General features: G+C 45.7%; 2 protein-coding genes across 5 annotated transcripts in view; both read left to right on the top strand.

The window, feature by feature from the left end:
* Nucleotides 1–7,405, top strand: part of ZNF548 (zinc finger protein 548) — a 12,639-nt gene extending 5,234 nt beyond the window's left edge. For all 4 annotated transcript variants that reach the window (XM_032171326.2, XM_032171327.2, XM_058425057.1 and 1 more), the window contains 2 exons: nt 1,024–1,150; nt 2,405–7,405. In XM_032171326.2, the coding sequence (XP_032027217.1) occupies nt 1,024–1,150; nt 2,405–3,864 (1,587 nt within the window). In that variant the 3' untranslated portion in view covers nt 3,865–7,405. The remainder of the gene's footprint in view (nt 1–1,023; nt 1,151–2,404) is intronic.
* On the top strand, nt 1,021–25,766 carry ZNF17 (zinc finger protein 17). Its single transcript, XM_032171325.2, has 4 exons — nt 1,021–1,150; nt 14,755–15,291; nt 21,765–21,891; nt 23,482–25,766. Exons 2-4 carry the CDS (start codon nt 15,277–15,279, stop codon nt 25,326–25,328), a joined length of 1,989 nt encoding a protein of 662 aa, XP_032027216.1. The 5' UTR covers nt 1,021–1,150; nt 14,755–15,276; the 3' UTR covers nt 25,329–25,766.
* Nucleotides 25,767–26,500: the final 734 nt, after the last annotated feature.

Here is a 26,500-nt window from a genome sequence, read left to right on the forward strand (position 1 = left end):
TGCACCACCTGCTTTCCGTGTGCAGAGTGGCCTGTTAGGAGGTGAAGGAAATGCCTGTGGTGTGGGCTGAGAGGTGTCTGTGGAATTGACAGGAGTGGAGGTATGAGACATGGGATTGGAGTGCTGTCCAAAGAATGATGTGCAGGCAGGAGGAGTGTGAATGGAGGGCCCCAGGCCCTAGCCCTGGTAGCTCAAGGGAGGAGGATGAGTCTGAGTTTGGTTGTCTTGGGAGGCAAGATATGGGTGACTCCACGCAAACTGGCTGGCAGGAGAGGATGGATCCCCCTGTGGGAGGCCCACATCCTAGAGGGCGCTTTTCCACCTTGTCCTTCACCTGTTTTCTCTGTGTGCTGGACACGGTAGCCAATGGAAATGGGGAGAAAAAAGTCACTCATGCTACCTGGATGTGGTTTCTCTTCCACATTGGGAGGGTGTGGAAGAGATTGAGCAAGGAATGGAGGTGTAGGGGACAGCGATGAGATCCTGGAGAGAGAAATGTAGCAGTCATTTTACCCATTGGGCTTTAATTTATGGATGTGAGTGATTGATGCTGGGGACAGGCCAATGACTGAAAGAAGATATTTATTCCTTGCATTTCTCCAAGGAGGGTACATACCACATAACACAGGGCCACATGGTGAGGCACCAGATTTGGTCAGGAGGAAAATTGGAGTGAGGGGAAAGTTTAGTTTAGTCCACAGATGCTATTGGGGTTTGCAAGGGAAAGCAAGGCAGGGCTGGGCGTCAGGATAGTTTGGCTAGTTTAAATAATTCCAGGACACCTGGGCTATTGGGACTGTCCCTAGTTTTGCAGTACCTGGCCCTGGGTTGATTTAGAGCACGGGAAAATATTGGCTTGGTTTGAGAATTTGTGCCCAGGGTGATAGGGGAGATGGAAACACATTTGGCTGTTAGTTTGGCCCTGTGTTTAATGGGTGGTAAATATAAGTAGAAAATAGAGAACTTAAGTAAATACAGCTTGAAAAGAAGCTGCTCATGTATTCATCTTTCCCAATTTGGCAGGGCCGTGTGGTCTTTGAGGACGTGGCCATATATTTCTCCCAGGAGGAGTGGGGGCACCTTGATGAGGCTCAGAGATTGCTGTACCGCGATGTGATGCTGGAGAATTTGGCCCTTTTGTCCTCACTAGGTAAGGCCCTCACACTTGCCCAGTATCCCGGGTTGGGCTGTGTTACCCCTTTTTACCCAAAGGCAGCTCTGCGTTTCCCACAGTGAGACTGTGGGTGCTGCTTCTTTTCCCTGTTTCTTGGCGTATATGCTGTGGGAGGCAGGGCTGGGCTGTGTGTTCTGTACCCCCTGTTTCCTAGCATCCCTGTCCCTGCTGCTCTGAGGCTTACAAGAAAGGGCTCAGAAGCCAGAAATGTTGAATTTGGCATAGAGATCCCACCAGCCTTGTCTGTCCCTGGTCAGGTTACTCTGTCCAAACACATGAGACCTGTGTTCTGTTGTCCCCTTTCTCTTGCTGATATTTCTTGGTGCCTTCCTGTGCTCGGAATTTCAGGCACTGCTCTGATCGCTAATTTTGGGGACTGCTCAGTTGACTGTGCAGGACGCAGGACTCTTCTGTGAAGTTCTTCTGATTATAGAATGTGGGATGCCGTGGGCTTGATCTCTCTGGGCATGTGCTCTTTACTCTTTTTCTCTTTCTTTCCCCTAGAGAGGGCCCTAGGCACCTGAGAGGGTGAATATTGCTTCAACAATGGCATTAGAGGCTCAGGGACATGGCCCTGGTGCCTGGGAGTTGGGAAAAGGGTTGATGTCACAGCTGGGGTCAAATCACCCTGGGAACCTGTCCTGTGTTCACCATTGTTTGTTGCCAGGGCCACTGGCCACAGATTTCTACCTTTTCTTCCCCGTTATCATTTCTAGTATGATTCCTGGCCCCTGCACCTCCAGTGCCCCATAGTCTGTACTTCTGGGGCCACCACCCTTCACCCATTCTTTTCCACTGCTCCCTTTGAATGCCTGCCAACGCATGGCCTGTATTTAACATGGTGTGAGGTCTGCATGTATCCCTGAACACGAGCTCCTCGGTCACAGTCTGATCTCTCTGGGTTTGGAGAGAACCTTCTACACACTGCTTGCCAGTCTCCAGCAACCATGGCCTGTTGGTGGCTGTTTTCAGAGGAGTGAGTTGGAGACCCTGCCTTCTCTCTCTGTACCATACCCCTCCCTTGTATGCTTACCATCATCAGGGCTGTCCCATTATGGGGCCTTGCCAGGCCCAGCCCTGCATAGTGGACCCTCCTCTCACCGGCCTTAATGTCCATGATGTCCCCAATCCCATGGCCTTATTTGTGTCTGTGCCTGACACATACTTGTGATGGAGCTGCTTCCTCCCACCAGAGTCAACATGCACTTCTCCAGCATTTTGTTCTGACAGGTTCTTGGCATGGAGCTGAGGATGAGGAGGCACCTTCACAGCAAGGTTTTTCTGTAGGAGTGTCAGAGGTTACAACTTCAAAGCCCTGTCTGTCCAGCCAGAAGGTCCACCCTAGTGAGACATGTGGCCCACCCTTCAAAGACATTCTGTGCCTGGTTGAGCACAATGGAATTCATCCTGAACAAGACATATATATTTGTGAGGCAGAGCTTTTTCAGCACCCAAAACAGCAAATTGGAGAAAATCTTTCCAGAGGGGATGATTGGATACCTTCATGTGGGAAGGACCACAGAGTTCACATGGCAGAGGAGATCTTCACATGCATGGAGGGCTGGAAGGACTTACCAGCCACCTCATGCCTTCTCCAGCACCAGGGCTCTCAAAGTGACTGGAAGCCATACAGGGACACAGAGGACAGAGAAGCCTTTCAGACTGGACAAAATGATTACAAATGTAGTGAATGTGGGAAAACCTTCACCTGCAGCTATTCATTTGTTGAGCACCAGAAAATCCACACAGGAGAAAGGTCTTATGAATGTAACAAATGTGGGAAATTCTTTAAGTACAGTGCCAATTTCATGAAACATCTGACAGTTCACACTAGTGAAAGGACTTACGAGTGCAGAGAATGTGGAAAATCCTTTATGTACAACTACCGACTCATGAGACATAAGCGAGTTCACACTGGAGAAAGGCCTTATGAGTGCAACACATGTGGGAAATTCTTTCGGTACAGCTCCACATTTGTTAGACATCAGAGAGTTCACACCGGAGAGAGGCCGTATGAGTGCAGGGAATGTGGGAAATTCTTTATGGACAGCTCCACACTCATTAAACATCAGAGAGTTCACACCGGAGAAAGACCTTATAAGTGCAATGATTGTGGGAAATTTTTTAGGTATATCTCCACACTTATTAGACATCAGAGAATTCACACTGGAGAAAGGCCTTATGAGTGCAGTGTATGTGGGGAATTGTTTAGGTACAACTCCAGCCTCGTTAAACATTGGAGAAATCATACTGGAGAAAGGCCTTATAAATGCAGTGAATGTGGGAAATCATTTAGGTACCACTGCAGACTCATCAGACACCAGAGAGTCCACACAGGAGAAAGGCCTTATGAGTGCAGCGAATGCGGGAAATTCTTTCGTTACAACTCCAACCTCATTAAACATTGGAGAAATCACACCGGAGAAAGGCCTTATGAGTGCAGAGAGTGTGGGAAAGCATTTAGCCACAAGCATATACTTGTTGAGCACCAGAAAATCCACAGTGGAGAAAGACCTTATAAGTGCAGCAAATGCCAGAAGGCCTTTATTAGAAAGTCTCACCTGGTTCATCACCAGAAAATCCACAGCGAAGAGAGGCTTGTGTGCTCCATGAATGTGGGGAATTCTTTAGCTAAAACTCCAACCTCATTAAACATCAGAGATTTCACAATGGAGAAAGTTTACCATTGACTATTGTAATTGGGTAGTAATGTTATATAAATTCCACATTTTTATGCAACTAATCTCCAGAACATTTTTCCTCTTACAAAAAAAGTAAAATGCTGTACCCATTAACAACAACTCATTCCCCTTCCCTACTTCCCCAGAAATGTCTCAACTATGTTTCTATACTCTGTATCTATGAATTTGATATCTATTGGTACCTCATATAAGTGGATTCATACAGTATTTATCTGTTGAGACTGGCTTATTTCACTTAGGATAAGGTCTTCACGGTTCACCCACATTGTATAATGTGTCAGAATATCCTTCCTTTTTAGGTGAAATAATATTCTATGATATTTATATACCACATTTATTTATCCATTCATCTGTTAGTGGATGCTTGGGCTACTTCCACCTTTTGCCTATTGAAATAATGCTGCTATGAAGATGAGTGTACAAGTGTCTATTCAAGATTCTACTTTGAATTCTTGTAGGGTATATACTCAGAAATGGTGGTGCTGGATCATATAGGATTTCTTTTTTTTTTTTTTTTGCGAGACAGAGTCTTGCTCTGTCACCCAGGCTGGAGTGCAGTGGTGTGATCTCGGCTCATTGCAAGCTCCGCCTCCTGGGTTCATGCCATTCTCCTGCCTCACCCTCCCGAATAGCTGGGACTACAGGTGCCTGCCACCACGCCTGGCTAATTTTTTTGTATTTTTAGTAGAGACGGGGTTTCACTGTGTTAGCCAGGATGGTCCTGATCTCCTGACCTTGTGATCCGCCTGCATTGGCCTCTCAAAGTGCTGGGATTACGGGTGTGAGCCACTGCGCCTGGCCAGGATTTCTATTTTTAATATTTTTGGGAAAATTTTTTCCATAGTACCTGTGCCATTTTACGTTCCCACCAGCAGTGCACAAGGATTGCAATCTATATACATCCTCACCAACATTGTTCATTTTCTATTTCTGTTTTTGGGGTTTTTTGTAGTGCCTTTTGTTTTGGATAGCAGCTATCCTGTTGGATGTGAGGTGGAATCTATAGTGTCTTTCATTTTTATTTTGTGAATGATTAATGATGTTGAAGATCTTTTCATGTGCTTGTTAGGCATTCATGTATCTGGAAAAATATTCAAGTCTTTTTTTCCATTTTTAATGGGACTATTTGCTTTTTGTTGTTGAGTTGTAGAAGTTCTTTATACATTCTGGATATTAACTCCTTACCAGATATATGCTTTTTACATATTACCTCCCAGTCCATAGGTTGCTTTTTGCTCTGTTGATTGTGTCCTTTGATGAAATTTTAAATTTTGATATACTGTTGACTCTCTCTGTCTGTGGGTTCTGTATTCACGGATCAAAGCAACCATAGATCAAAAGTATTTGGAGCATCCATGGATTGCACTGATCATTAGTCAAAAATATTTGGAAAACAAAAAGGGTAGTTGCATCTGTACTAAACATGAAAATTTTTTCTTGTCATTATTCCCTAAACCATATAGTATAATAAATATTTACATAGCATTTACATTGTATTAGAAGTTATAAATAACCTAGTGATAATCTATATAGGAAGATGTGTGTAGATTATATGCAAACACTATCCTTTTTATGTGAGGGACCTCTTGAGCATCATATGATTTTGGTATCCACAAGGGGTCCTGGAATCAGTGCCCCATGGACACCAAGGGATGACTGTAGTCCATTTTATCTATTTTTACTTCTGTTACCTGGGCTTTTGATGTTATATATAAAAAAAATTAGTATCAAATCCAATGCCAAGCATTTTCCCTATGTTTTATTCTAAGAATTTTATATTTGTAGGTCTTACATTTAGGTCTTTTTTTTTTTTTTCTTTTGGAGACAGAGTCTTGCTCTGTCACCCAGGCTGGAGTGCAGTAGTGGAATCTCAGCTCACTGTAACCTCCACCTCCTGGGTTCGAGCCATCACCCACTAGAGGCACCCGCCACCACGCCCGGCTAATTTTTATATTTTTAGTAGAGATGGGGTTTTGCCATGTTGGCCAGGCTGGTCTTAAACTTCTGGCCTTAAGTGATCCCCCTCCCTCGGCCTCCCAAACTGCTGAGATTACAGGCAGGAGTTGTAATGCACTGTGCCTGGCTACATTTAGATATTTAATCTACTTGGGGTTCATTTTTGCATATGGTTTAAGGCAAAAGTCCACTTTATGTGGCTATCCAGTTTTCCAAGCACCATTTGTTGAAAAGAGCATCTTTCCTCTGTTGAGTAGTCTTAGCACACTTGTCAAAATCATTTGTCCATATATTGCCATGGTTTATATGTGGATTCTCTATTTTATTGGTCATATGTCAGTACCACACATTTTAGGTGTGTGTGTGAGACTCAGTTTTGAGGACAAGACTAGTGGGCTTTCACACTCCAGACTGCTGTATTCCAGCCCAAATTATTCAAATTAACCAATCCATGGGGAACATGGAAAACATAGCTAATGCAATTCCCTTACCTTACCTAAGTTGTCCCCTGCAGCCTCAGGTTGCTGTTACTCTGTCTCAGATGCAACCCTCTGTGGGACCCTACCCAAATTCTCTCATTCTTAGCTATAGGTAATAAATAGTTCTGATTTTGTGTATCCAAGTGACATTGGCTTGTTTCTTGCTATCAGAAGAACCCAGAAAGGTATTATGAATCTAGTGAATGTTGGAAAGTCTTTAGCCATTAGTGTAACCTCATTTCGTGCCAGCAAGTTCACCCTAGAGAAAAGTAGAAGTGAAGGCAATGTCATCTTTCCCTGTTAACATAATTAACTCGGTAGAGCAATGCTTTGGAGATTAGCTTTTTAGGGAGAGAGCCAGCAGTTGAGTCTCCTGCATCTAAACATCCACACTAGGGATATTGTCTATACTGCCAGATATATGGGAAGATTTTGTGAACTGTGTTGCACTTTGCAACTTGATTGGGGCCTTTGCCAGAGTTATGCCCCTGCCAGCACCTATTTAAAAAAGTCATCTCTTTTCTACCAACTGGCAAAGAGCCATGGTGTGTAGCATTTTAGTCACATTAAAATGCAGTTATGGCAGCATGCTGTGTTCTCTAGCTGAAGAATTCACTAGTCACTTGAACACTTTGGAGTCTTCACCCCCTCTCCTATGACTGATTAGGGCATAGACATCAGCCTTGGACAGAAGACATGGACTGGCTTTGGCGGGCAGATTGCAGAAATTTCCTTTCTCCAGGGGAAAGTATTGGTTATCTCATTGATAGTGGTAGGAGGCAGATAAATTGCTAGGCAGACTAAGCACAGGTCCCTGGTGAAATCCAAACTTCAAGCCAACAACAGTTTAAAGCCTGAAAATTGAGCTGCCAGTTCCAAGTAGAGTCCATGACTGGAGTGAGAATTTCCTCAATGCCTTTTAGCCAATCAAATGGTGCTTTTTCCAGGCCCACCCATGGACCAATCAGTACGCAGTCCCCATTCTGAGCCCATAAAAACCCTGGGCCCAGCTACACATTGGGCTGCCCACTTTCAGGTCCCCTCTTGTTGAGAGCTTTTCTGCCACTCAATAAAGTTCCCTGCCTTGCTCACTCTCTGGTGTCCACATAATGTCATTCTTCTTGGTCATGGGACAAGAACTCGGAAACTGCCAAATGGCAGGTGTAAAAGGAGCTGTAACACTGTAGCCCTCCTGCCTTCCACCAGCCCCAGGCAGCCACCCCATGTGACAGGAAACAGCGGCAGCAGGGCCAGGCCAGCCCATGAGCCGTGGGCTGGAGCAGGGTGGCAGGACCAAACAAGCTGTGACACACCCCCATTCACTGAAGTGTGTGGATGGTGGGAATGGACGAGCTGTAACACAAATGAGCTGTAATGCTTCCTTGGGGCTCAGACCTTGGGATTCCCTGAGCAAAAGCTGTAACACCCCTTGGGGCTCTGTGGTTGCTGGCGTCTGAGTTTTTGGGCGCTGCCATGTCCCCCTTGTCCAGATACCAGCTTCCAAGGCAGAAGCCGGTTGCAGCACGCCTGGACCAGCTGTAGGCCAAGCACAGAGCCATGGTGGGCACAGGATCCGGCCGGTAGCATTAGCCAAGCACAGCCTGTTGGACTGAGTTAGTGGAGTGAGCCCAGCAGGCCAAGTGATGTCTGGGCAGAAGTGCTTCGGCCATGGAGGTTTCTGGCTGGTGAAATGGCACTGAAAGTATCCTGTGTCATCATGACACTTGGGATGGAATTTTCCAACCTGCCAGTCACCCACACTGTGAACTCCTTCTCACCCCTAATGCACACACATACCCTGGTTGGTTTTGTGATAATAAAGGTCACATTGTTTAACCTACATTAACTCTTGGAAATCTAGTCACCGTATGCAGTGGGTTTTGAACAGAATTGGTCTCTGCTAGAATGAAAGCATGAATGGTTTTTTGTGGGACCTTTACTTTGTGAGCTCCAGAGGGAGTAGTAGGAAGCAAAAGATCAGCTTGTATGCAGATTTGGACCAATTTGCATTGCCATGAGAAGCCTCCTGGGAAAGTCTGAAGGACTTCTGCACAAAATCTCAAGCCCGGAGTACAAAGATTATTTGTATTCAGAAGAGTACAATTTGAGGAGAAAACAGTTGCCTTGATGTTTAAGGCACTGGGCAACAGTATGCACTGGGTATCCCTACCCATATTTCCCATATTTTCCCTGCATTGATGAGGGATAGCTGTTTCTTGTGAACTGCTGGAAGCTATGGGTCCTGAAGTAAAACACTATCTAGGTATATGTTCCTGGCTGTTGACCTTTAAAGCCAGATGGAAGCCATATTCTTTTCTTTTTTTTTTTTTTTTTTTTTGAGACGTAGTCTTGCTCCAGGCTGGTGTGCAGTGGGATGATCTCAGCTCACTGCAACCTCACTTCCTGGGTTCAAGCAATTCTGCCTCAGCCTTCTGAGTAGCTGGGACTATAGGTGCATGCCACCATGTCCCGCCGGCAAATTTTTGTATTTTTATTAGAGATGGGGTTTCATCATATTATATTGGCCAGGCTAGTCTCGAACTCCTGACCTCGTGACCTTCCCACCTCGGCCTCCCAAAGTGCCAGGATTAGAGGCGTGAGCCACTGCACCTGGCCGGAAGCCATATTCTATAATAAATAGTGGTTGGATTAACAGGACATGGGAGAGACTGCAGTAGAGTGGATGAGTCTTCTCTAAAGGAGCACTCACAAATGTCCCAGTAACTATGGCTGTGTGGGGTGGGGTATTACAGGAATTCCAAAGACCTAAGGACTTGTGTACCTCCTGTAGCCAAGGTCAATGTCAGACCAAGTAAATCAATGATTTTATGAATTCCTGTAGCCTCCCTGGACTATAAATTTCAAACCATAGTTGCATCATCTACATAGGGATGGGCCTTGAGCCTTCCCTAAAGATAAAAAGCCTACATAGCCTGTGCTGCCCCATCACCTGTGTGTTGGAACATCTTCCTTGTTTCAAGCTAAATGAGTGCTTTTTTGTTCTGTTGAAGTGTGTCATGTCGTGCCTGGTGAATTAATAAATCTGTCCTCTGCAACTGACAGGGTTCTTCCACTGTGAAACAAGAGGGTTGTGTATAGGTTGTGTTTAACTAACAGAGTTAATTAAACCTTTTTACTTTAAAAATTACTCAGTCTTGGGCCGGGCACAGTGGCTCACGCCTGTAATCCCAGCACTTTGGGAGTCCGAGGCAGGTGGATCATGATGTCAGGAGATCGAGACCATCCTGGCTAACACAGTGAAACCCTGTCTCTACTAAAAATACAAAAATTAGCTGGGCATGGTGGCAGGCACCTGTAATCCCAGCTACTCAGGAGGCTGAGGCAGGAGAATCATTTGAGCCCAGGAGGTGGAGATTGTGGTGAGCCAAGAACGTGCCATTGCGCTACAGCCTGGGCAACAAGAGCGAAACTCCATTTTTTTTTTTTTTTTTTTTTTTTTCCGAGACGGAGTCTCGCTCTGTCGCCCAGGCTGGAGTGCAGTGGCGCTATCTCGGCTCACTGCAAGCTCCGCCTCCCGGGTTCACGCCATTCTCCTGCCTCAGCCTCCCAAGTAGCTGGGACTACAGGTGCCCGCCACCTCGCCCAGCTAAGTTTTTGTATTTTTAGTAGAGAAGGGGTTTCACTGTGTTAACCAGGATGGTCTCAGTCTCCTGACCTCGTGATCCGCCCGCCTCGGCCTCCCAAAGTGCTGGGATTACAGGCATGAACCACCATGCCCGGCCACTCCATCTTAAAAAAATTAAAAAAATAGTTTATTTCTCTATTTTTGAATTTACTTTTGTTTGTGGGGGTTTTGAAGATGTATCAATGGTTTTGGTTGAGTAGGGCACTTTAGCTTTACTTCTGAGTGCACCCAGCAGTAAAGTTTTTTTTTATGATTTCCTTGGCTTTCAACAGTTCAAGTGGTTTTCTCAAGTGTGTTAGGGTACACACTGTTAGTTATTAGTGGAGGTTTTGGTAAAGTTGTGCTGGGAACAGAATGCCAGATGAGCTTATCTTCAGGCTTCAGCAGTACTGATGGTGAGCTACGTATGTTTATCCTCGTGCTTTGTGGTGCTGAATGTTGGTACCTGCGTTGGCAGTTCTAGGCAGGCTGATTCTTGGGCCTCTGGTTGGCTTTCTTAGATGCTGGTTGTGATAGCAGTGTACCAAGCATGTGAGTGCACTCTTGAGCCCCTGGGCTGCTGGTGTGGCATCCGTGATGGTGGTGGCAGTGGTGAGAAACTCTTCTGGGTCGCACTTGCTGTGCTCATTAGCAGTGGTTGCAGTGGGCTCTGTGGGCCAGCCACTAGACCAGCAGATGGCGCTTGCAGGCAGTAGATGGCTCAAGTGGGCGCAGTAGGGTATTTAGGCCTAACCTCAGCGCCCTAGGAGGAGTGCTCAGGTGTTTCACATGGTGGATTAGGTTGTGCAATCTCTGGGGGATTTTGAAAGTTTATTTTGCAATTGAGAATGGGATGTTTAGAATTTTTGTCTCCCACAGATTAAAGGTAGAGCATGGGGAAAAAACAAGCAAAACTGGGAGTTTAAAGAAAAGGAGAGAGAAGAAAAAGAAATGAAGATACAATAATACAGAAAGAACAGAGGAGAAAACTTTATTTATATTTAATACCTATGATGTGACATGCCCGGAGTTAGGAGCATTCATAAGCACCATCTCATATTATCCTCCAACTAAGCTACACAGGTCAGAAAAAATTAAAATTAACAAAGGTCAACAGGGAGTAAGAAATAGAAAATGGAAAAGAAACAATTTTGGAGTGAGACCTACAAAACGATCTCAGAATTTGCCCTCTGATAAGTCTTTCTTTGATCTCAGAGTGCACAAATGTTACATGAAAAAACAATATAATTACAACTAAATTTCAAGCTTTCTATTCATAAAGATTATGAGTCAAAATTGAGTGAGTTCAGGGACTCAGAGAAGACATTTAAAATATCTAAATGTGCCCAGTTTTACGGTTTTAGGCATGCGAGTTTTAGATTTTTTTGCTTTTTTCTTGAGACAGGGTCTCTTTCACCCAGGATGGAGTGCAGTGGCATGATCTTCACTCACAGCAGCCTCCACCTCTCAGGTTCAAGCAATCCTCCCACTGAAGCCTCCCCAGTAGCTGGGACTACAAGTGCGCACTACCATGCTTGGCTAATTTTTAACTTTTTGGTAGAGACGGGGATCTCACTATACTGCCCAGGCAGGTCTCAAACTCCTAGACTCAAATGATCCTCCTACCTCCACCTTTCAAAGTACTGGGATTACAGGCATGAGCCACTGTGCCCAGCCAAAGTTTCAGATTCTTCTTAAAGGAATAAAGTCAGAGATCTTAGAAATGAACTAAAGCACGAGCATACAACAAACGAGAGAAAAATCAGGTGGTTATCAAGAATATGAATGGATATTCAAACTCGTTGGTGTTAGAGAAATGCAAATTAGATATTATTGCATGTTACTTTAAGTTCTATAAATTACTATACTATGGAAAGAAATATGGGGTGATGTAGCTGCAATCATGTATATTTCATGGAAGAGTCAAAGACTGTAGCAGTTTCATAAAGCAATCTGCTCAGGTACCGTAAAAAAATGATTTTCTAGATTATCATGTGACACAGAAAGCCTGTTTCTGGTATATCTCTCAGTCAAGTCCATAAATTCTTATGTGAGAGAAGTTTTCTCACAATACTGTTCAAGGCAGCAGGGACATGGAGACAATATGTTGTAGCATTAAGTGTACGAGGAGGACCAAAGACATCTATGAGTGAAGTAGAAGACTGAATGTCCACACTAAAGTACAACAGGGCAGTTACTAGCATTTAAGTAGACTTCGACACAGGAGTATATATACATATTAAATACACATTTCGAGTACCAAGAAAGGGAGAGAGAAGTCTGTAGAACAGTACAATTAAACTACACAAAAAATAACAGTGCTCCTCTTTGTAAAATACTTGTAAATACAAAAACACACAACAGACCTTTAGAATCGTTGTTTACAAGTGGTGGGGTGATGAAGTGTGAGGAACAGGAATGAGTGGAAACACATCAGAACATTGAACAAGATGAGGTCCTTTTGGGGACATAAGGAGGGAATGCCCTCTCACTGTGCAGAGCCTCCTGGGCCATTGTCACCATACAGCTGCTCGTTACATGAAAGTGGAATTTCAAAAGGTAGTGAAACATCTAATAAAATATATTAAAAGGGCTGGGCATGGTGGCTTACGCCTCATGCCAAATCCCAGCACTTTAGCAGGCCAAGGAGGGCGGATCATGAGGTCAGGAGTTCAAGACCAGCCTGGCCAACATGGTGAAACCCTGTCTCTACTAAAAATACAAAAATTAGCCAGGCGTGATGGTGCACACCTGTAGTCCCAGCTCTCAGGAGGCTGAGGCAGGAGAATTGCTTGAACCCAGGAAGCAGAGGTTGCAGTGAGCTGAGATCGTGTGACTGCACTCCAGCCTGGGCAACAGAGCGAGACTCTCTCTCTCTCTCTCTCCATATATATATATATTCAAAGATATGTGGCCTGTCAGCAAGTATTAGATGGATGTTTGGGCCAGGCGAGGTGGCTCATGCCTGTAATCCCAGCACTTTGGGAGGCTGAGGCAGGTGGATCACCTGAGGCCAGGAGTTCAAGACCAGCCTGGCCAACATGGGGAAACCCCGTCTCTACTAAAAGTACAAAAATCAGCCAGGCGTGGTGGCCATGCCTGTAATCCCAGCTATTCAGGAGGCTGAGGCAGGAGAATCGCCTGAACCTGGGAGGCAGAGGTTGTGGTGAGCCGAGATCACGCCATTGCACTCCAGCCTGGGCAACAGAGAGAGACTCTATCTCAAAAAAAAGAAAAAAAAAGTTTGTTTAGTTTCTCTTGGTAAATATCTAGAAATAGAATTGTAAGATGGTAGGGATGTATTGTTGGTAAATGATTAACATGTTTTTAATTTTCAATTTTTTCAGAGACGGGGATCTCACTATATTGCCCAAACTGGTTTTGAACTTATGAACTCAAGTAATCCTCCCGTCTTAGCTTCCATGTAGCTGGCACTCCCGAACAGCTTTAACTCTTCCAGACCTTCAGTTGGGTGGTTTTTCTTTTCTTTTCCTTTCCTTTCCTTCTTTCTCTCTCCTTCCTTCCTTATTTTTGTAATTTGATAAACCAAATTTCAAGACGTTGGCCAAAAAACAGTCTTCTCCTTTACTGAATATCTCAGTGCTCCATTTTATTTTTCCCTCATCAATTCTGCAGGAGAGATCACAAGACTATGTCCATACCTTTATTTGTGGGGGTACGATTTTCAGCTAACATAGCGGCTAAGTGATTTAATTTACAATTATAGTGGTAGAAAAATAGCTCTAACCTCTGAGGTTTTGTAATTTATTGTAAAAAGCTGAATACAGGACATTTAAAGTGACCTGACAAGGTGAATACAGGACTGAGGACTAATTCATTAAATATGTCTTACATGTCTTATAGGATTACCGACAGCTAGCAACCCTATTCCTGATGTGTCCCATGCACTTAGTATTGTACCTGGCATCTAACGAGTGTTCATCAAACATGTTAGAGTAATAAATATGACAGCACAGTTTCCCTATTATAGTTTTACTTTTCTGGTAACTCTTTTAATGTATAGTCTTTACCTCTCCCTTCAAGCTGTTAATGCACAATGTTTTCAAGTTTGAAAAAGAATCAGATTTTGGACACCAAACTTGAGTGTGTCCAAGGTTCCAGGACAACCTTAGCTTTTTCCCTCCTATCACAAATATGTTTCTCTATAACTATTTTTGCCACTTTCTTTGGATATCTACATAATCATCATTAATAGTTTCAGTAATAGCCTTTCACAAGAGTTATTCAGAGACAATTTCAACTCCCTGTGCAGACACTGTTGATACAATTTCAGGCGAAATGATAAATCACTTTTCAGTAATGAGATGAGATCATGCATTCCTAAACCTTTATCTCAGGGGTAGGTGCTTGAAAGCACAAGGGCTTTGACTGGTGGAAGGCCACACTATTCTGGCAGATAATGGTAGATAAGTCGCTTTTCCTTTTCAGTTAGGTTTCAGTTTCTTAAAATAAGTAGAAAATATCTCAGATATAAGGTAATAAGTATCGTGAATAAAGTGTTGCTGGGTAGGCTGAAAGACAATAACTGATTATTCAGAAAGGAAAGATATTCCTCCTCAAACTCCCCATCATGCGATGTCTGGGTCTTTTCAATGTGCCCAGCAGAGCACGTAAAACAGTCTCCAGAGCTTCGTTCCGTGTGTATTTGGCAAGCACAAAAGAGCTGACCGCTATGTATGGAAGACCAGTTCTTTATGGTTGGCCATGTTCCTTCGGATGTTCGTCCTTTGGGAACTTGCTGTGCTTTACAGAATCTGAAAGGACAGGTCTCTGAAACATTTCTCTGACTTGTTCTAGACTGCCTTCCGGGAAAATCTGGATGCTTGCCGTTTAAAAGCCAGTGAAGCCCCTCCACGTCCTTGGAGCCCCGCAACTGCATTTCTCAACACCTCTGGAGGATCCTCCTGGCTTTCATCCTGAACGCGAGTTAAACTTAGTTAAACTTAAGTTCAGAGGCGGGGCAGGCAGCGGCCTGGGAACTACATTACCCAAAAGACACAGCGACGGACACAAGCAGCGAGTGTAGCCAATGAAGGCCTAGCGGAGAGGCGTCTACGTGGGTTCGCAATAGTGTGGGCGGGACTTCCTGCAACGTCCCATGGGGTTGTCAATATGGCTGCGTTGGGATCTGTTCACCTGCAGGCTGAGTCGAGAATGAGGTGAAAGAGCGGAAAAACGCGAGAAAAGGTTTCCCCGTTGTACAGAGGCTAGAGTGAGGCTCGGCTGAATCGGTTGCAGGCGTTGGTGCCTCTGTCAGCGTCCAGGTCACTGCCGCTCCCGCCCCGCTCTTCCCTGGCTGTGCTGGCGGAGGCTGCGCCGATGAACCTGACTGAGGTGGGTGCCGCGTCCCAGGGCGCCCCGTCCGACCCCTCCTCCGAGTGCCGAAGCCCCGAGGAGGGGCCCTGCAGGTCAGGCCCCTGTGTCCCAAAGAGAGGGGCGTTCTTGTGTGGGGTACCGGTGTCCGCGGTGCTATGAGGCGGGGGAGCTCCTGTCAGGGACCTGCACGTGCGAGGCTTAGAGGCGCTGCGGAGAGGGCGGCACTGGCGAGCCCGAGCGTTTTTGTCTCCACGGAGCTGAAGGTGAGGCGGAGTCTCGCCTGGGAGGCCAGCGGAGCCGCTGAAAGCCGTAGAGGGCTGTGCAGAAAGGGTTATGCCCAGAGGTAGACGTTTACAGTTGGGAAAAACAGGATGTTAAACCAGGACAAGGGGACCGCTGAGGAGACCCCTTGAGTTATGGTAGGGATGGGCCAGAGGGGTTGCAGTAGAGGGAAAGTGTGATGAGATTCTGGATGGATCTCAGAGATAGAGTCGCAGGATTTCCTGTTGCATCAAATATGTAGCAGTGAGGGTAGTGAAGAGTCCATTCCATGGATTTTGTTTTGGCCTGAAAATCTGAAAGAATGGAGTTGGAGAAGTCAGCTTAGGGAGCAGGTTTCAGAGAGGATTACGAGTTGCATTTTGGAGGGCGGATCATGGGTGGGTCCATAAGCCTGACGCTCCCTTTAGAAAGGCGCAGACCTGTCATAGGAAGGATTCTGGCTCATATCTGCAAAAACGGAGTTCTGAATGGGTTAAGGAACTGGCCTACGCTGGAGACTGAGGTGTGAGGTGGTTTAGATTTCTGCACCTGCGGACCCAGCAGCCCCCCCAGCCCCACTCTGTGGAACAATAGGAAGGTCATCCAGACTACTGGGGAAATTGGGTCCAGATGGGGGTAGGGCTTTCGCACATCTAGTCAAGGGCCTCCAGCAAGCTTCCAGCAACTGAATTTGTAGGAGGCAGGCCTGGTTGCTGATGGGACCAGTAACTGACCTGCTTGCTTATCCCCTCCCTACAACTTATTTATTTATGAATGTATAAAACATTTTTTTTTTTTTGAGACAGAGTCTCGCTCCATCGCCCAGTTTGGAGTGCAGTGGCGCGATCTCGGCTCACTGCAAGCTCCGCCTCCCAGGTTCAAGCAATTCTCCTGCCTCAGCCTCCCGAGTAGCTGGGACTACAGGTGCCCGCCACCACTCCCGGCTAATTGTTTATATTTTTAGTAGAGACAGGGTTTCACCGTGTTAGCCAGTATGGTCTCTATCTCCTGACCTCATGATCTGCCCGCCTCAGCCTCCCAAAGTGCTGGGATTACAGGCATGAGCCACCGCGCCCGGCCGAATGTATAAAACATTTATTTAACCACTAATGAATCAGTATCCTTCTAAATATGTACACATAGGTCGACAGTTAGAAATGAACGTAACCAATAGTAAAATTTATTCACTTAATAGTTGTCGAATGTTCATTTTTCTCTTTTCTTTTTTTTTGAGACGGAGTCTCGCTCTGTCGCCAGGCTGGAGTGCAGTGGCGCGGTCTCGGCTCACTGCAACCTCTGCCTCCCGGGTTCAAGCGATTCTCCTACCTCAGCCTCCCAAGTAGCTGGGATTACAGGCATGCACCACCATGCCCATCTAATTTTTTTTATTTTCGATAGAGACAGGGTTTCACCATGGTTGACCAGGATGGTCTTGATCTCTGGACCTCGTGATCCGCCCACCTCGGCCTCCCAAAGTGCTGGGATTAGAGGTGTGAGCCACCGTGCCCGGCTGAATGTTAATTTTTCTATTTGCTTGCAATGGAAAGTTTTATGTATCACATTTCCTTAACACTGTAAGAAGTGGGAAAAATACACACCCAAAATTTCAAAACCCTTCCATGTCATTTGTGCTGATAACATGTACAAAATATTTAATCCAGTAGAAAGAAATTGCTGATACATAGTGTATACTACTTATGTTTGATGCCAATATAAGCCCTATTAGTTGGCAATCCTTTTAATCTCTATTTTACACATAAGGGCAACTAGACTTAAGGAAGTTCAGTCCTCATCAAGATACTGAACCCTGAGGACTTACTATGTAGCCGCAGATAACTTTGCTGTAGTTGCAGGGCCAGAGGTGGTTGTACAGTCAGCCTGTAGGATGCTGCAATGCTGTCTTAATCCTCATGGCCTGCCTCTTCCCACAGGGTTCATAGCAGTGGCAGCAATGCTTATGGATGCTGGGCAGGTGAGTGGAGAGTGTTTCCAGCTTTCACCCATCTCAGATGGTTTCAGCATGGTGATATAGGGAATGGTGTTATCCTGAGACTGTTCACCTTTTCCTGTCTCCCTTGGGTCCAAGGAGAGCCTGTAGTTCCACCAGACCTGGGTTCTAAACTCAGTCCCTGGTTGTACAGAGTGGTTCTAGTTCTCACAACTGATGGTTTGAGATTTGGCAGGGCATCTTAAACACAGGATCCAGAATGTTCAAATGCTTGGTGGTGAGACTTAGATGGGATGCTTAGAGAACTGTAGCTTAATGTTCTAGCTGGCAAGGATAAGGAGCACAGCAGCAGGGCAGGAGGTCAGGGCATGCAGCGATCAGGCATGGAATGGCAGCCTGAGGTTGTCTAGGTTTTTGTTTTGTTTTGTTTTGTTTTGTTTTTGAGACAGAATCTCGCTCTGTCACCAGGCTGGAGTGCAGTGGCGCAATCTCGGCTCACCACAACCTCTGCCTCCCGGGTTCAAACTATTCTCCTGCCTCAGCCTCCCGAGTAGCTGGGATTACAGGCACCGCCACCACGCCCGGCTAATTTTTGTATTTTTAGTAGAGATGGGGTTTCACCATGTTGGCCAGGATGGTCTCAATCTCTTGACCTTGTGATCCGCCTGCCTCGGCCCTCCCAAAGTGCCGGGATTACAGGCTTGAGCCACCACACCTGGCCTTGTTATTTTTTTAGACAGAATCTCGCTCTATCACCCAGGCAGGAGAGCATTGATGTGATCTCGGATCATTGCAACCTCTGTCTCCCAGGTTCGAGCAATTCTCCTGCCTCAGCCTTCCAAGTAGCTGGGATTACAGGCATGAGCCAACATACCCAGCTAATTTTTGTATTTTTAGTAGAGACAGGATTTCACCATGTTGGCCAGGCTAGTCTCGAACTCCTGGCCTCAAGCGATCTGCCTGCCTCAGCCTCCCAAAGTGCTGGGATTACAGGTGTGAGCCACCGTGCCCGGTGGTTCTAGGTCTTTAATCTGAGGGGGGTAGTAGCTAGGGAAGGTTTGAGAAAGAAAAAAGAGGTGATTTGACCTAGATTCTTTTTTTTTTTTTTTTTTTGAGATGGAGTCTTGCTCCATTGCCCAGGCTGGAGTGCAGTGGCATGAACTCGGCTCACTGCAAGCTCCGCCTCTTGGATTCACGCCATTCTCCTGCCTCAGCCTCCCGAGTAGCTGGGATTACAGGCACCTGCCATCACGCCCGGCTAACTTTTTTTGTGTTTTTTAGTAGAGACAGGGTTTCACCGTGTTAGCAAGGATGGTCTCGATCTCATGACCTCATGATCTGCCTGCCTCGGCCTCCCAAAGTGCTGGAATTACAGGCCTGAGCCACTGTACCCAGCCAGATTTGACCTAGATTCTAAGAGGCTTCCTCTGCCTTCAGAATGGAGGACAGAGTGAGGGTTAGGGAAGAACCAAGGATACCTGGGTGATAATTCCTGCCACAGTCCATTGGAGGTTGGTGGTGGCTGGACACAAGTGGCGGCTGTGGAGGTGGGAGGGGTGGGTGGCTTCTGTAGGTTTTGATCTAGAGCTGCTCACATTTTTTGATGTACAGAGCGAGGAAGCTCAGGAGGTAGGATGCAAGAGGGAGTCAGGAATGGCCCCATTGTTTCGGCCTTGTTGAGAAGGTTGGATGTTCCAGCAACTAAGATGTGGTAAATTTTGTAGTAGAGGGAGTTTAATAGAGCATATGAAGAACCAGGTTTGGGCTAAGTCAAAAATGTTCCAGAGACTCTAGTAGAGGTGCCAGGCTGGCAGTTGAACACACAGGAATGGTGTTCAGGATGGAGACATCTACTACATGATAGCCGGTGTGTACACCATGGTAAATCTGTGGGTCAGATTTAGGAATAGACATCTTTAGATTCTAGAGGCAATGCTGTTAGGGAGAAGGAAGGGGAAGGAAGAGGTTGAGAACTGGATCTTTCTATTGGGCACCTGGATGGGGTTGCTGGGCATCACAAAGACAGATGAGGGAGTGGATGGACTGAGGATACGTGTGTGTGTATTTGTGTGTTTATGTTGGGGATGGCCTTTGGAAAATAAGAAAGGCTTTTGAGGGGGAGAGTGCACATAAGTTGGATGGTGAGGCATCTCCACAAAAGAGGTGAGATGGTAGTGAGGTCTGGGAGGGGCTTAGTACCCTGTTATGGACTCAACAGGGTTTTGTGGCAGGTCTTGGTTGTACCTGGGTAGTTTCATGCGAACTCTGAGACTATTTTGGCAGAAGATGGGATCAGCTAGAAACATTGCTAGTCCTGGGGTGGGGATGACATTGGGGAGGTCAGTGTATCTGGGCTTTGGATTAGAGTTGGGGGATAGAGAAAGTCGTGACTGCTTATGGGACAGCATATACATGTAGAAGGGGGAGACAGCCAAGATCTGGAACTCAAAGGAGGTGTGCAAGAATATGTGGGTTTGGAAGGCTGAGGTCAAAGCAACAAACAGGATTGGGTTGGGAGACCTTCAAAGCAATGTTTCCTAAACATTGCATTCTGGTCATTCTAGGGGCAAATAGGATTCTGGTTGCATTTGTCATGCACTGCAGGATTTCATGTGCAGACTGGCATGGTAGCACGCCATGGAAATACTCCCAGTTGGGCTGTGGTGGTTGTTAGTGTTGCAAGAGTGGGGGTGTTGGATACATGAGGGAGGTGCCATCCAAAGCCTGAGTGGAGGAGCATGAATAGATGGTTCCACCTCTGGCACTGGGCACTTAAGGGAGGAGGGTGAGTCCAAGTTTGGTTATCTGAGAGGCAAGATCTGGGTGACTCTAGGGAAATTAAGTGACAAAAGAAATGTAGGCCCCCATGTGCCAGGTGTTTTTTTTTGTTTTGTTTTGTTTTATTTTTTGAGACGGAGTCTAGCTCTGTTGCCCAGGATGGAGTGCAGTGGCACGATCTTGGCTCACTGCAACCTCTGCCTCCCAGGTTCAAGCAATACTCTGCCTCAGCCTCCCGAGTAGCTGGGATTACAGGTGCCTGCCACCATGCCCGGCTAATTTTTGTATTTTTAGTAGAGATGGGGTTTTACCATCTTGGCCAGGCTGGTCTTGAACTCCTGACCTTGTGATCCCCCTGCCTCGGCCTCCCAAAGTGCTGGAATTACAGGCATGAGCCACCATGCCCGGCCATGTGCCAGGTTTTGATGGTGCTTTTCAGTCTCTTCCCCCCACCCTTCTTTGTTCTATACTGGAGTCAGTGATCAGTGGCAATGAGGGCAGAGCAGGTACAGGTGCCACAAAGACCTAGTGTCTCTTCCTCCTTCAGAAGTGGGTGGAGGCTAGCAGGGGGTGGATGTGTGTGGGTGTGGTGAGGAGCACTGAAGGTCCTGGAGAAGGAAGTGTATCAGTGATTGTACCCACAGGATTTCAATCTATGAACAAGAGTGAGTGATTACAGAAAAGCCAATGACATTAAAATAATTTTTTTTTTATTGGTGAGAAATCATACCTGGATGAAATGATTTTTATTCCTTTCATTTCCTGAGTGCAGGGGGCATGCCACACCGCATAAAGCCACAGAAGAAATAGCGGATTTGGTCAGGTGGCAGATGCACAGTTGAAGGGAGAGCATACATCAGTGGCTCTATTGGGGTTTTGGCTGGAAAGGCATGCAGCGGAGAGTGAAGAGCTTAAGACTGGGTAGTTTGCATGATTTTGGCAGCCTTGGGGTATAGGGACTATCCCTGCTTTTGTGGTACAAGCCTTGTGTTGATTTAGGGCAGGAGAAAGAATCATGTGTGACTGTTAGATAGGAGGCAGTTCAGACTATGGGATCTGGATTATAAGAGAAATGTTAAAACGCTGGTTGTTATTTTGGTCCTCTAATTCTTAGATTTCAAGTAGATAAATACAGATCTAAGGAAACAGAATAAGAAGTTGCTCGTGGGCCGGGCGTGGTGGCTCATGCCTGTAATCCCAGCACTTTGGGAGGCCAAGGCAGGCAGTTCACGAGGTCAGGAGTTCTAGACCAGCCTGAACAACATGGTGAAACCCCGTCTCTACTAAAAATACAAAAATTAGGCATGGTGGCACGTGCCTGTAATCCCAGCTACTCAGGAGGCTGAGGCAGGAGAATCACTTGAACCCAGGAGGCGGAGCTTGCAGTGAGCCGAGATCACACCACTGCACTCCAGCATGGCGACAGAGTGAGACTCCATCTCAAAAAAAAAAAAAAAAAAAAAAAAAATGTTGCTCACAGACTAAACTGTCATAATTTTGGCAGGATTGTATGGTTTTTGAGGACGTGGCCATACATTTCTCCCAGGAGGAGTGGGGAATTCTTAATGACGTTCAGAGACACCTGCACAGCGATGTGATGCTGGAGAACTTTGCACTTTTGTCATCAGTAGGTAAGGCCCTGACACCTACGTCAGTGTCTTGTGCTGGGCAATGTTTTTTCACTTTTTTCCTTGGCAGCTCTGTCTCACACCAGGTCATGGATGCTGCATCCTCTCCTGGTTTCCTCGCATATGTGTTGTGGCAGCCACAGCTGGGCTGTGTGATCTGTATCAATTTTCCTTAAGAAGCTTAGCTCTTGTCACTCTGAAGCCTTATAAGATAAGGCTCAAAAGTCAGAAGTCCTCAGGTTTCTCAAGAATATCCTAATGACCTTGCCTCTCTCTAGTTAGTTTACTCTGTCCAAATGCATGACACTTTTCTCTGTGCAAGGCTTTCTCCATTCTTCTTGCTGACATAGGGATACCCTGTGTCAGGAATTTCAGGGACCTACCTCGTCACTGCTTGTGAGGACTGTGGGCTTATTTCTGCAGGACTTTCCACTAGAAGTTCTGGTAACAAGAATGCAGCATGTCCTGGGTTTATTGCTGTGTACATGCTGTCGAAACCCTCCCTTTCCCTGTCTTTCCCCTAGCTTGGCTAACGCCACACCTAGATAGTTGCTCACCTTGAGCAAGGTAGAGGTCCCTGGGTGCCTGACAGAGTGGACATTACTCCATTGAAGGCAAGAGATGCTTAAAAGGACTTGGCCCTGGTGGGTGGGAGCTCGGAAGGGATGTGATGACAGGGCTGGGTTCACATCACACTGGGAATCAATCCAGTTTGATGCCCCTGCCAGTGGCCACACCACATGTCTCTCTTTTCTTCCCTATTGTGATTTCTCTTTTGACTTTCATCTCCTGGCTCCCACCTCTGACCCTACCTCCTGGCCTCCACCTCTCACCTGTTCCTTTTTTTTTTTTTTGAGATGGAGTTTTGCTCTTGTCGCCCAGGCTGGAGTGCAATGGTGCACGCGATCTTGACTCAGTGCAACCTCCGCCTCCCGGGCTGAAGCGATTCTCCTGCCTCAGCATCCCAAATAGCTGAGATTACAGGCATGCGCCACCACACCTGGCTAATTTTGTATTTTTAGTAGAGACGGTGTTTCTCCATGTTGATCAGGCTGGTCTCGAGCCTCCGACCTCAGCTGCTCCGCCCGCCTTGGCCTCCCAAAGTTCTGGGATTATAGGTGTGAGCCACCGCACCCAGCCATCTGTTCCCTTTTACTGTTCCCTTTGTAGTGCCCTCAACATATGACCTGTACTTAAGGTGTTGGGAGGTCTGGATGTATATACTTCAGCAGTCCCTGAACACCAGCTCTACTGTCACATCAGATCTCTCTAGGTCTGGACACAGTCTTCTACACATTGTTCACCAGCAGCTATGGCCTGTTGAAAGCCATTTACTGAGGAGTAACTTGGGGACTCCACTTCTATGCTCTGCACTGTACCACTCCCTATGTTGTTCCCCATCATCAGGACTCTTTCGTTATGGGTTTCTGTCAGGCCCGGTTCTGCCCAGTAGGCTTTCCTCTCACTGGCTTTAGTGTCCTATGCCTGTCACCAATCCCGTGCTTATTTGTGAGTTGGTCTGACAGACATTTGTTACGGGGCTGCCTTTTCCCTCCAAAGTCAACATGCACTTCATGAGCATTTCTGTTTTAGGTTGTTGGCATGGAGCCAAGGATGAGGAGGCACCTTCCAAGCAATGTGTTTCTGTAGGAATGTCACAGGTCACAACTCTAAAGCCAGCTTTGTCCACCCAGAAGGCCCAGTCTTGTGAGACATGTAGCTCACTTCTGAAGGACATTCTACACCTGGCTGAGCATGATGGAACACACCCCAAGCGTACAGCCGAGCTTTACCTGCACCAAAAGGAGCATCTTAGAGAGAAGCTCACCAGAAGTGATGAAGGGAGGCCTTCGTTTGTGAATGACAGTGTTCACCTGGCAAAGAGGAACCTCACATGCATGCAGGGTGGCAAGGATTTTACTGGTGATTCAGATCTTCAACAACAGGCTCTTCACAGTGAGTGGAAGCCACACAGGAACACTCATGGTGTGGAGGCCTTTCAAAGTGGACAGAAGGATTACAGCTGCAGCCAATGTGGGAAAGACTTTTGCCACCAACATACACTGTTTGAGCACCAGAAAATCCACATAGAGGAAAGGCCTTATGAGTGCAGTGAATGTGGCAAATTGTTTAGGTACAACTCCGACCTTATTAAACATCAGCGAAATCATACTGGAGAAAGGCCTTATAAGTGTAGTGAATGTGGAAAAGCCTTCAGCCTCAAATATAATGTTGTTCAACACCAGAAAATTCACACTGGAGAAAGGCCTTACGAGTGCAGTGAATGTGGGAAAGCTTTCCTTAGAAAGTCTCACCTACTTCAGCACCAGAGGATTCACACCAGGCCAAGGCCTTATGTGTGTAGTGAATGTGGGAAGGCCTTCCTTACACAGGCTCACCTTGTTGGTCACCAGAAAATTCATACTGGAGAACGGCCTTATGGATGCAATGAATGTGGGAAATACTTTATGTACAGTTCAGCACTCATTAGACATCAGAAAGTTCACACTGGAGAAAGGCCTTTTTATTGCTGTGAATGTGGGAAATTCTTTATGGACAGCTGCACACTCATTATTCACCAGAGAGTTCATACTGGAGAAAAACCTTATGAATGCAACGAATGTGGGAAATTCTTTAGATACCGTTCCACACTCATTAGACATCAGAAAGTTCACACTGGAGAAAAGCCTTATGAGTGTAGTGCATGTGGGAAGTTCTTTATGGACACTTCCACACTCATTATTCATCAGAGAGTTCACACTGGAGAAAAGCCTTATGAATGCAGCAAATGTGGGAAATTCTTTAGGTATTGCTTCACACTGAATAGACATCAGAGAGTTCACTCTGGAGAGAGGCCTTATGAATGCAGTGAATGTGGCAAATTCTTTGTGGACAGCTGTACACTGAAGAGTCATCAGAGAGTTCACACTGGAGAAAGACCTTTTGAATGCAGCATTTGTGGAAAATCCTTTAGATGTCGCTCCACACTTGATACACATCAGAGAATTCACACTGGTGAAAGGCCTTATGAGTGTAGTGAATGTGGGAAATTCTTTAGGCACAACTCAAATCATATTAGACATCGGAGAAATCACTTTGGAGAAAGGTCTTTTGAATGCACTGAGTGTGGGAGAGTTTTTAGCCAAAATTCCCACCTCATTCGGCACCAAAAAGTTCACACTAGGGAAAGAACTTACAAATGCAGCAAATGTGGGAAATTTTTTATGGACAGCTCCACACTCATTAGTCATCAGAGAGTTCATACTGGAGAAAAGCCTTATGAGTGCAGTGAATGTGGGAAAGTCTTTAGATACAACTCCAGCCTCATTAAACATCGGAGAATTCACACTGGAGAGAGACCTTATCAGTGCAGTGAATGTGGGAGAGTCTTTAACCAAAATTCTCATCTCATTCAGCACCAGAAAGTTCACACCAGATAAAGAATGTATATATAAAGCAGATGGGGAAAGACTTCACACAGAAATCTACTCTGATTTAGCATTGGGACCTACGTTTTAAAAAAAGTATTCTTGTAGAATACAGATAACATAAAATCTAACATCTTAACCATGTTAAAGTGTATATAGTTCAGTACTGTTAAGTCATTCACATTGTGCAACGACTATCTAGAAGTCTTTTCAACTTATGAAACCAAGTCTATACCTTTTAAAACCTTATTCCTCACTCCAGCCTCTTGACAAGCACCACTCTGTATGAATTTTACTAGTCCAGGTACCTTATATGAGAAAACTTAAGTTTTGGTCTTCTTGTAGTTTATTTTGTGGTTTATTTTGCTTAACATATTTTTAAGGTTTCATGTTCTAATCCATTAGAATTTCCATCCTTTTTAAAGGCTGAATAAAATTCTGTTACAGTCATGTGTTGCTTAACAATGGGGAAGTGTCCTGAGAAAAGTGCTATTAGGTGATTTTCTTTCTTTTTTTGGCGGTGGGGGGGTTGTGTGAATGCCTAGGCTGTATGGTATATCCTATAGCACCTTGCTACAAACTTGTATAGCATATTACTGTACTGAATACTGTAGGCTGTTGGAACACATGGTAAGTAATTGTTTTTAAGTATATCTAAACAGAAAAGGTACAGTAAAAATACAGTATAAAAGAAAAAATGATAGACTCACAGAGAACTTACCATGAATGGAGCTTACAGTACTGCAAGTTGCTCTAGGTGAGTCAATGAGTGGTAAGTGAATGTGAAGGCTAGGTTGTTACTGTGCTGTAGACTTTATAGACATTGTATGCTTAGACAACACTACATTTTTATTTTTATTATTTTTGAGAAAATCTTGCTCTGTTGCCCAGACTGGAGTGCAGTGGTGCAATCTTGGCTTCCTGCAACCTCCACCTCCTGGTTCAAGCAATTCTGCCTCAGCTTCCCAAGTATCTCGGATTACAGGCATGCACCACCATGCCCCGTTAATTTTTGTATTTTTAGTAGAGAACGGGGTCTTACCATGTTGGCCAGGCTGGTCTCAAACTCCTGACCTCAGGTGAGCCACTCGCTTTGGCCTCCCAAAGTGCTGGGATTACAGGCATGAGCCACCGTGCCCAGCTGGACAAAATTATATTTATAGAAATTTTTTCTTTAATATATT

This window comes from Hylobates moloch, unplaced genomic scaffold (assembly GCF_009828535.3).
Source record: "Hylobates moloch isolate HMO894 unplaced genomic scaffold, HMol_V3 SCAFFOLD_12, whole genome shotgun sequence".
NCBI classification, from domain to species: domain Eukaryota; kingdom Metazoa; phylum Chordata; class Mammalia; order Primates; family Hylobatidae; genus Hylobates; species Hylobates moloch.

Bases quoted from the DNA above. Each gene is read 5' to 3' on its own strand.
- ZNF17 (XM_032171325.2), top strand. The intron at 21,892-23,481 runs GTAAGGCCCTGA...TTTCTGTTTTAG, and splicing joins TGCACTTTTGTCATCAGTAG to GTTGTTGGCATGGAGCCAAG.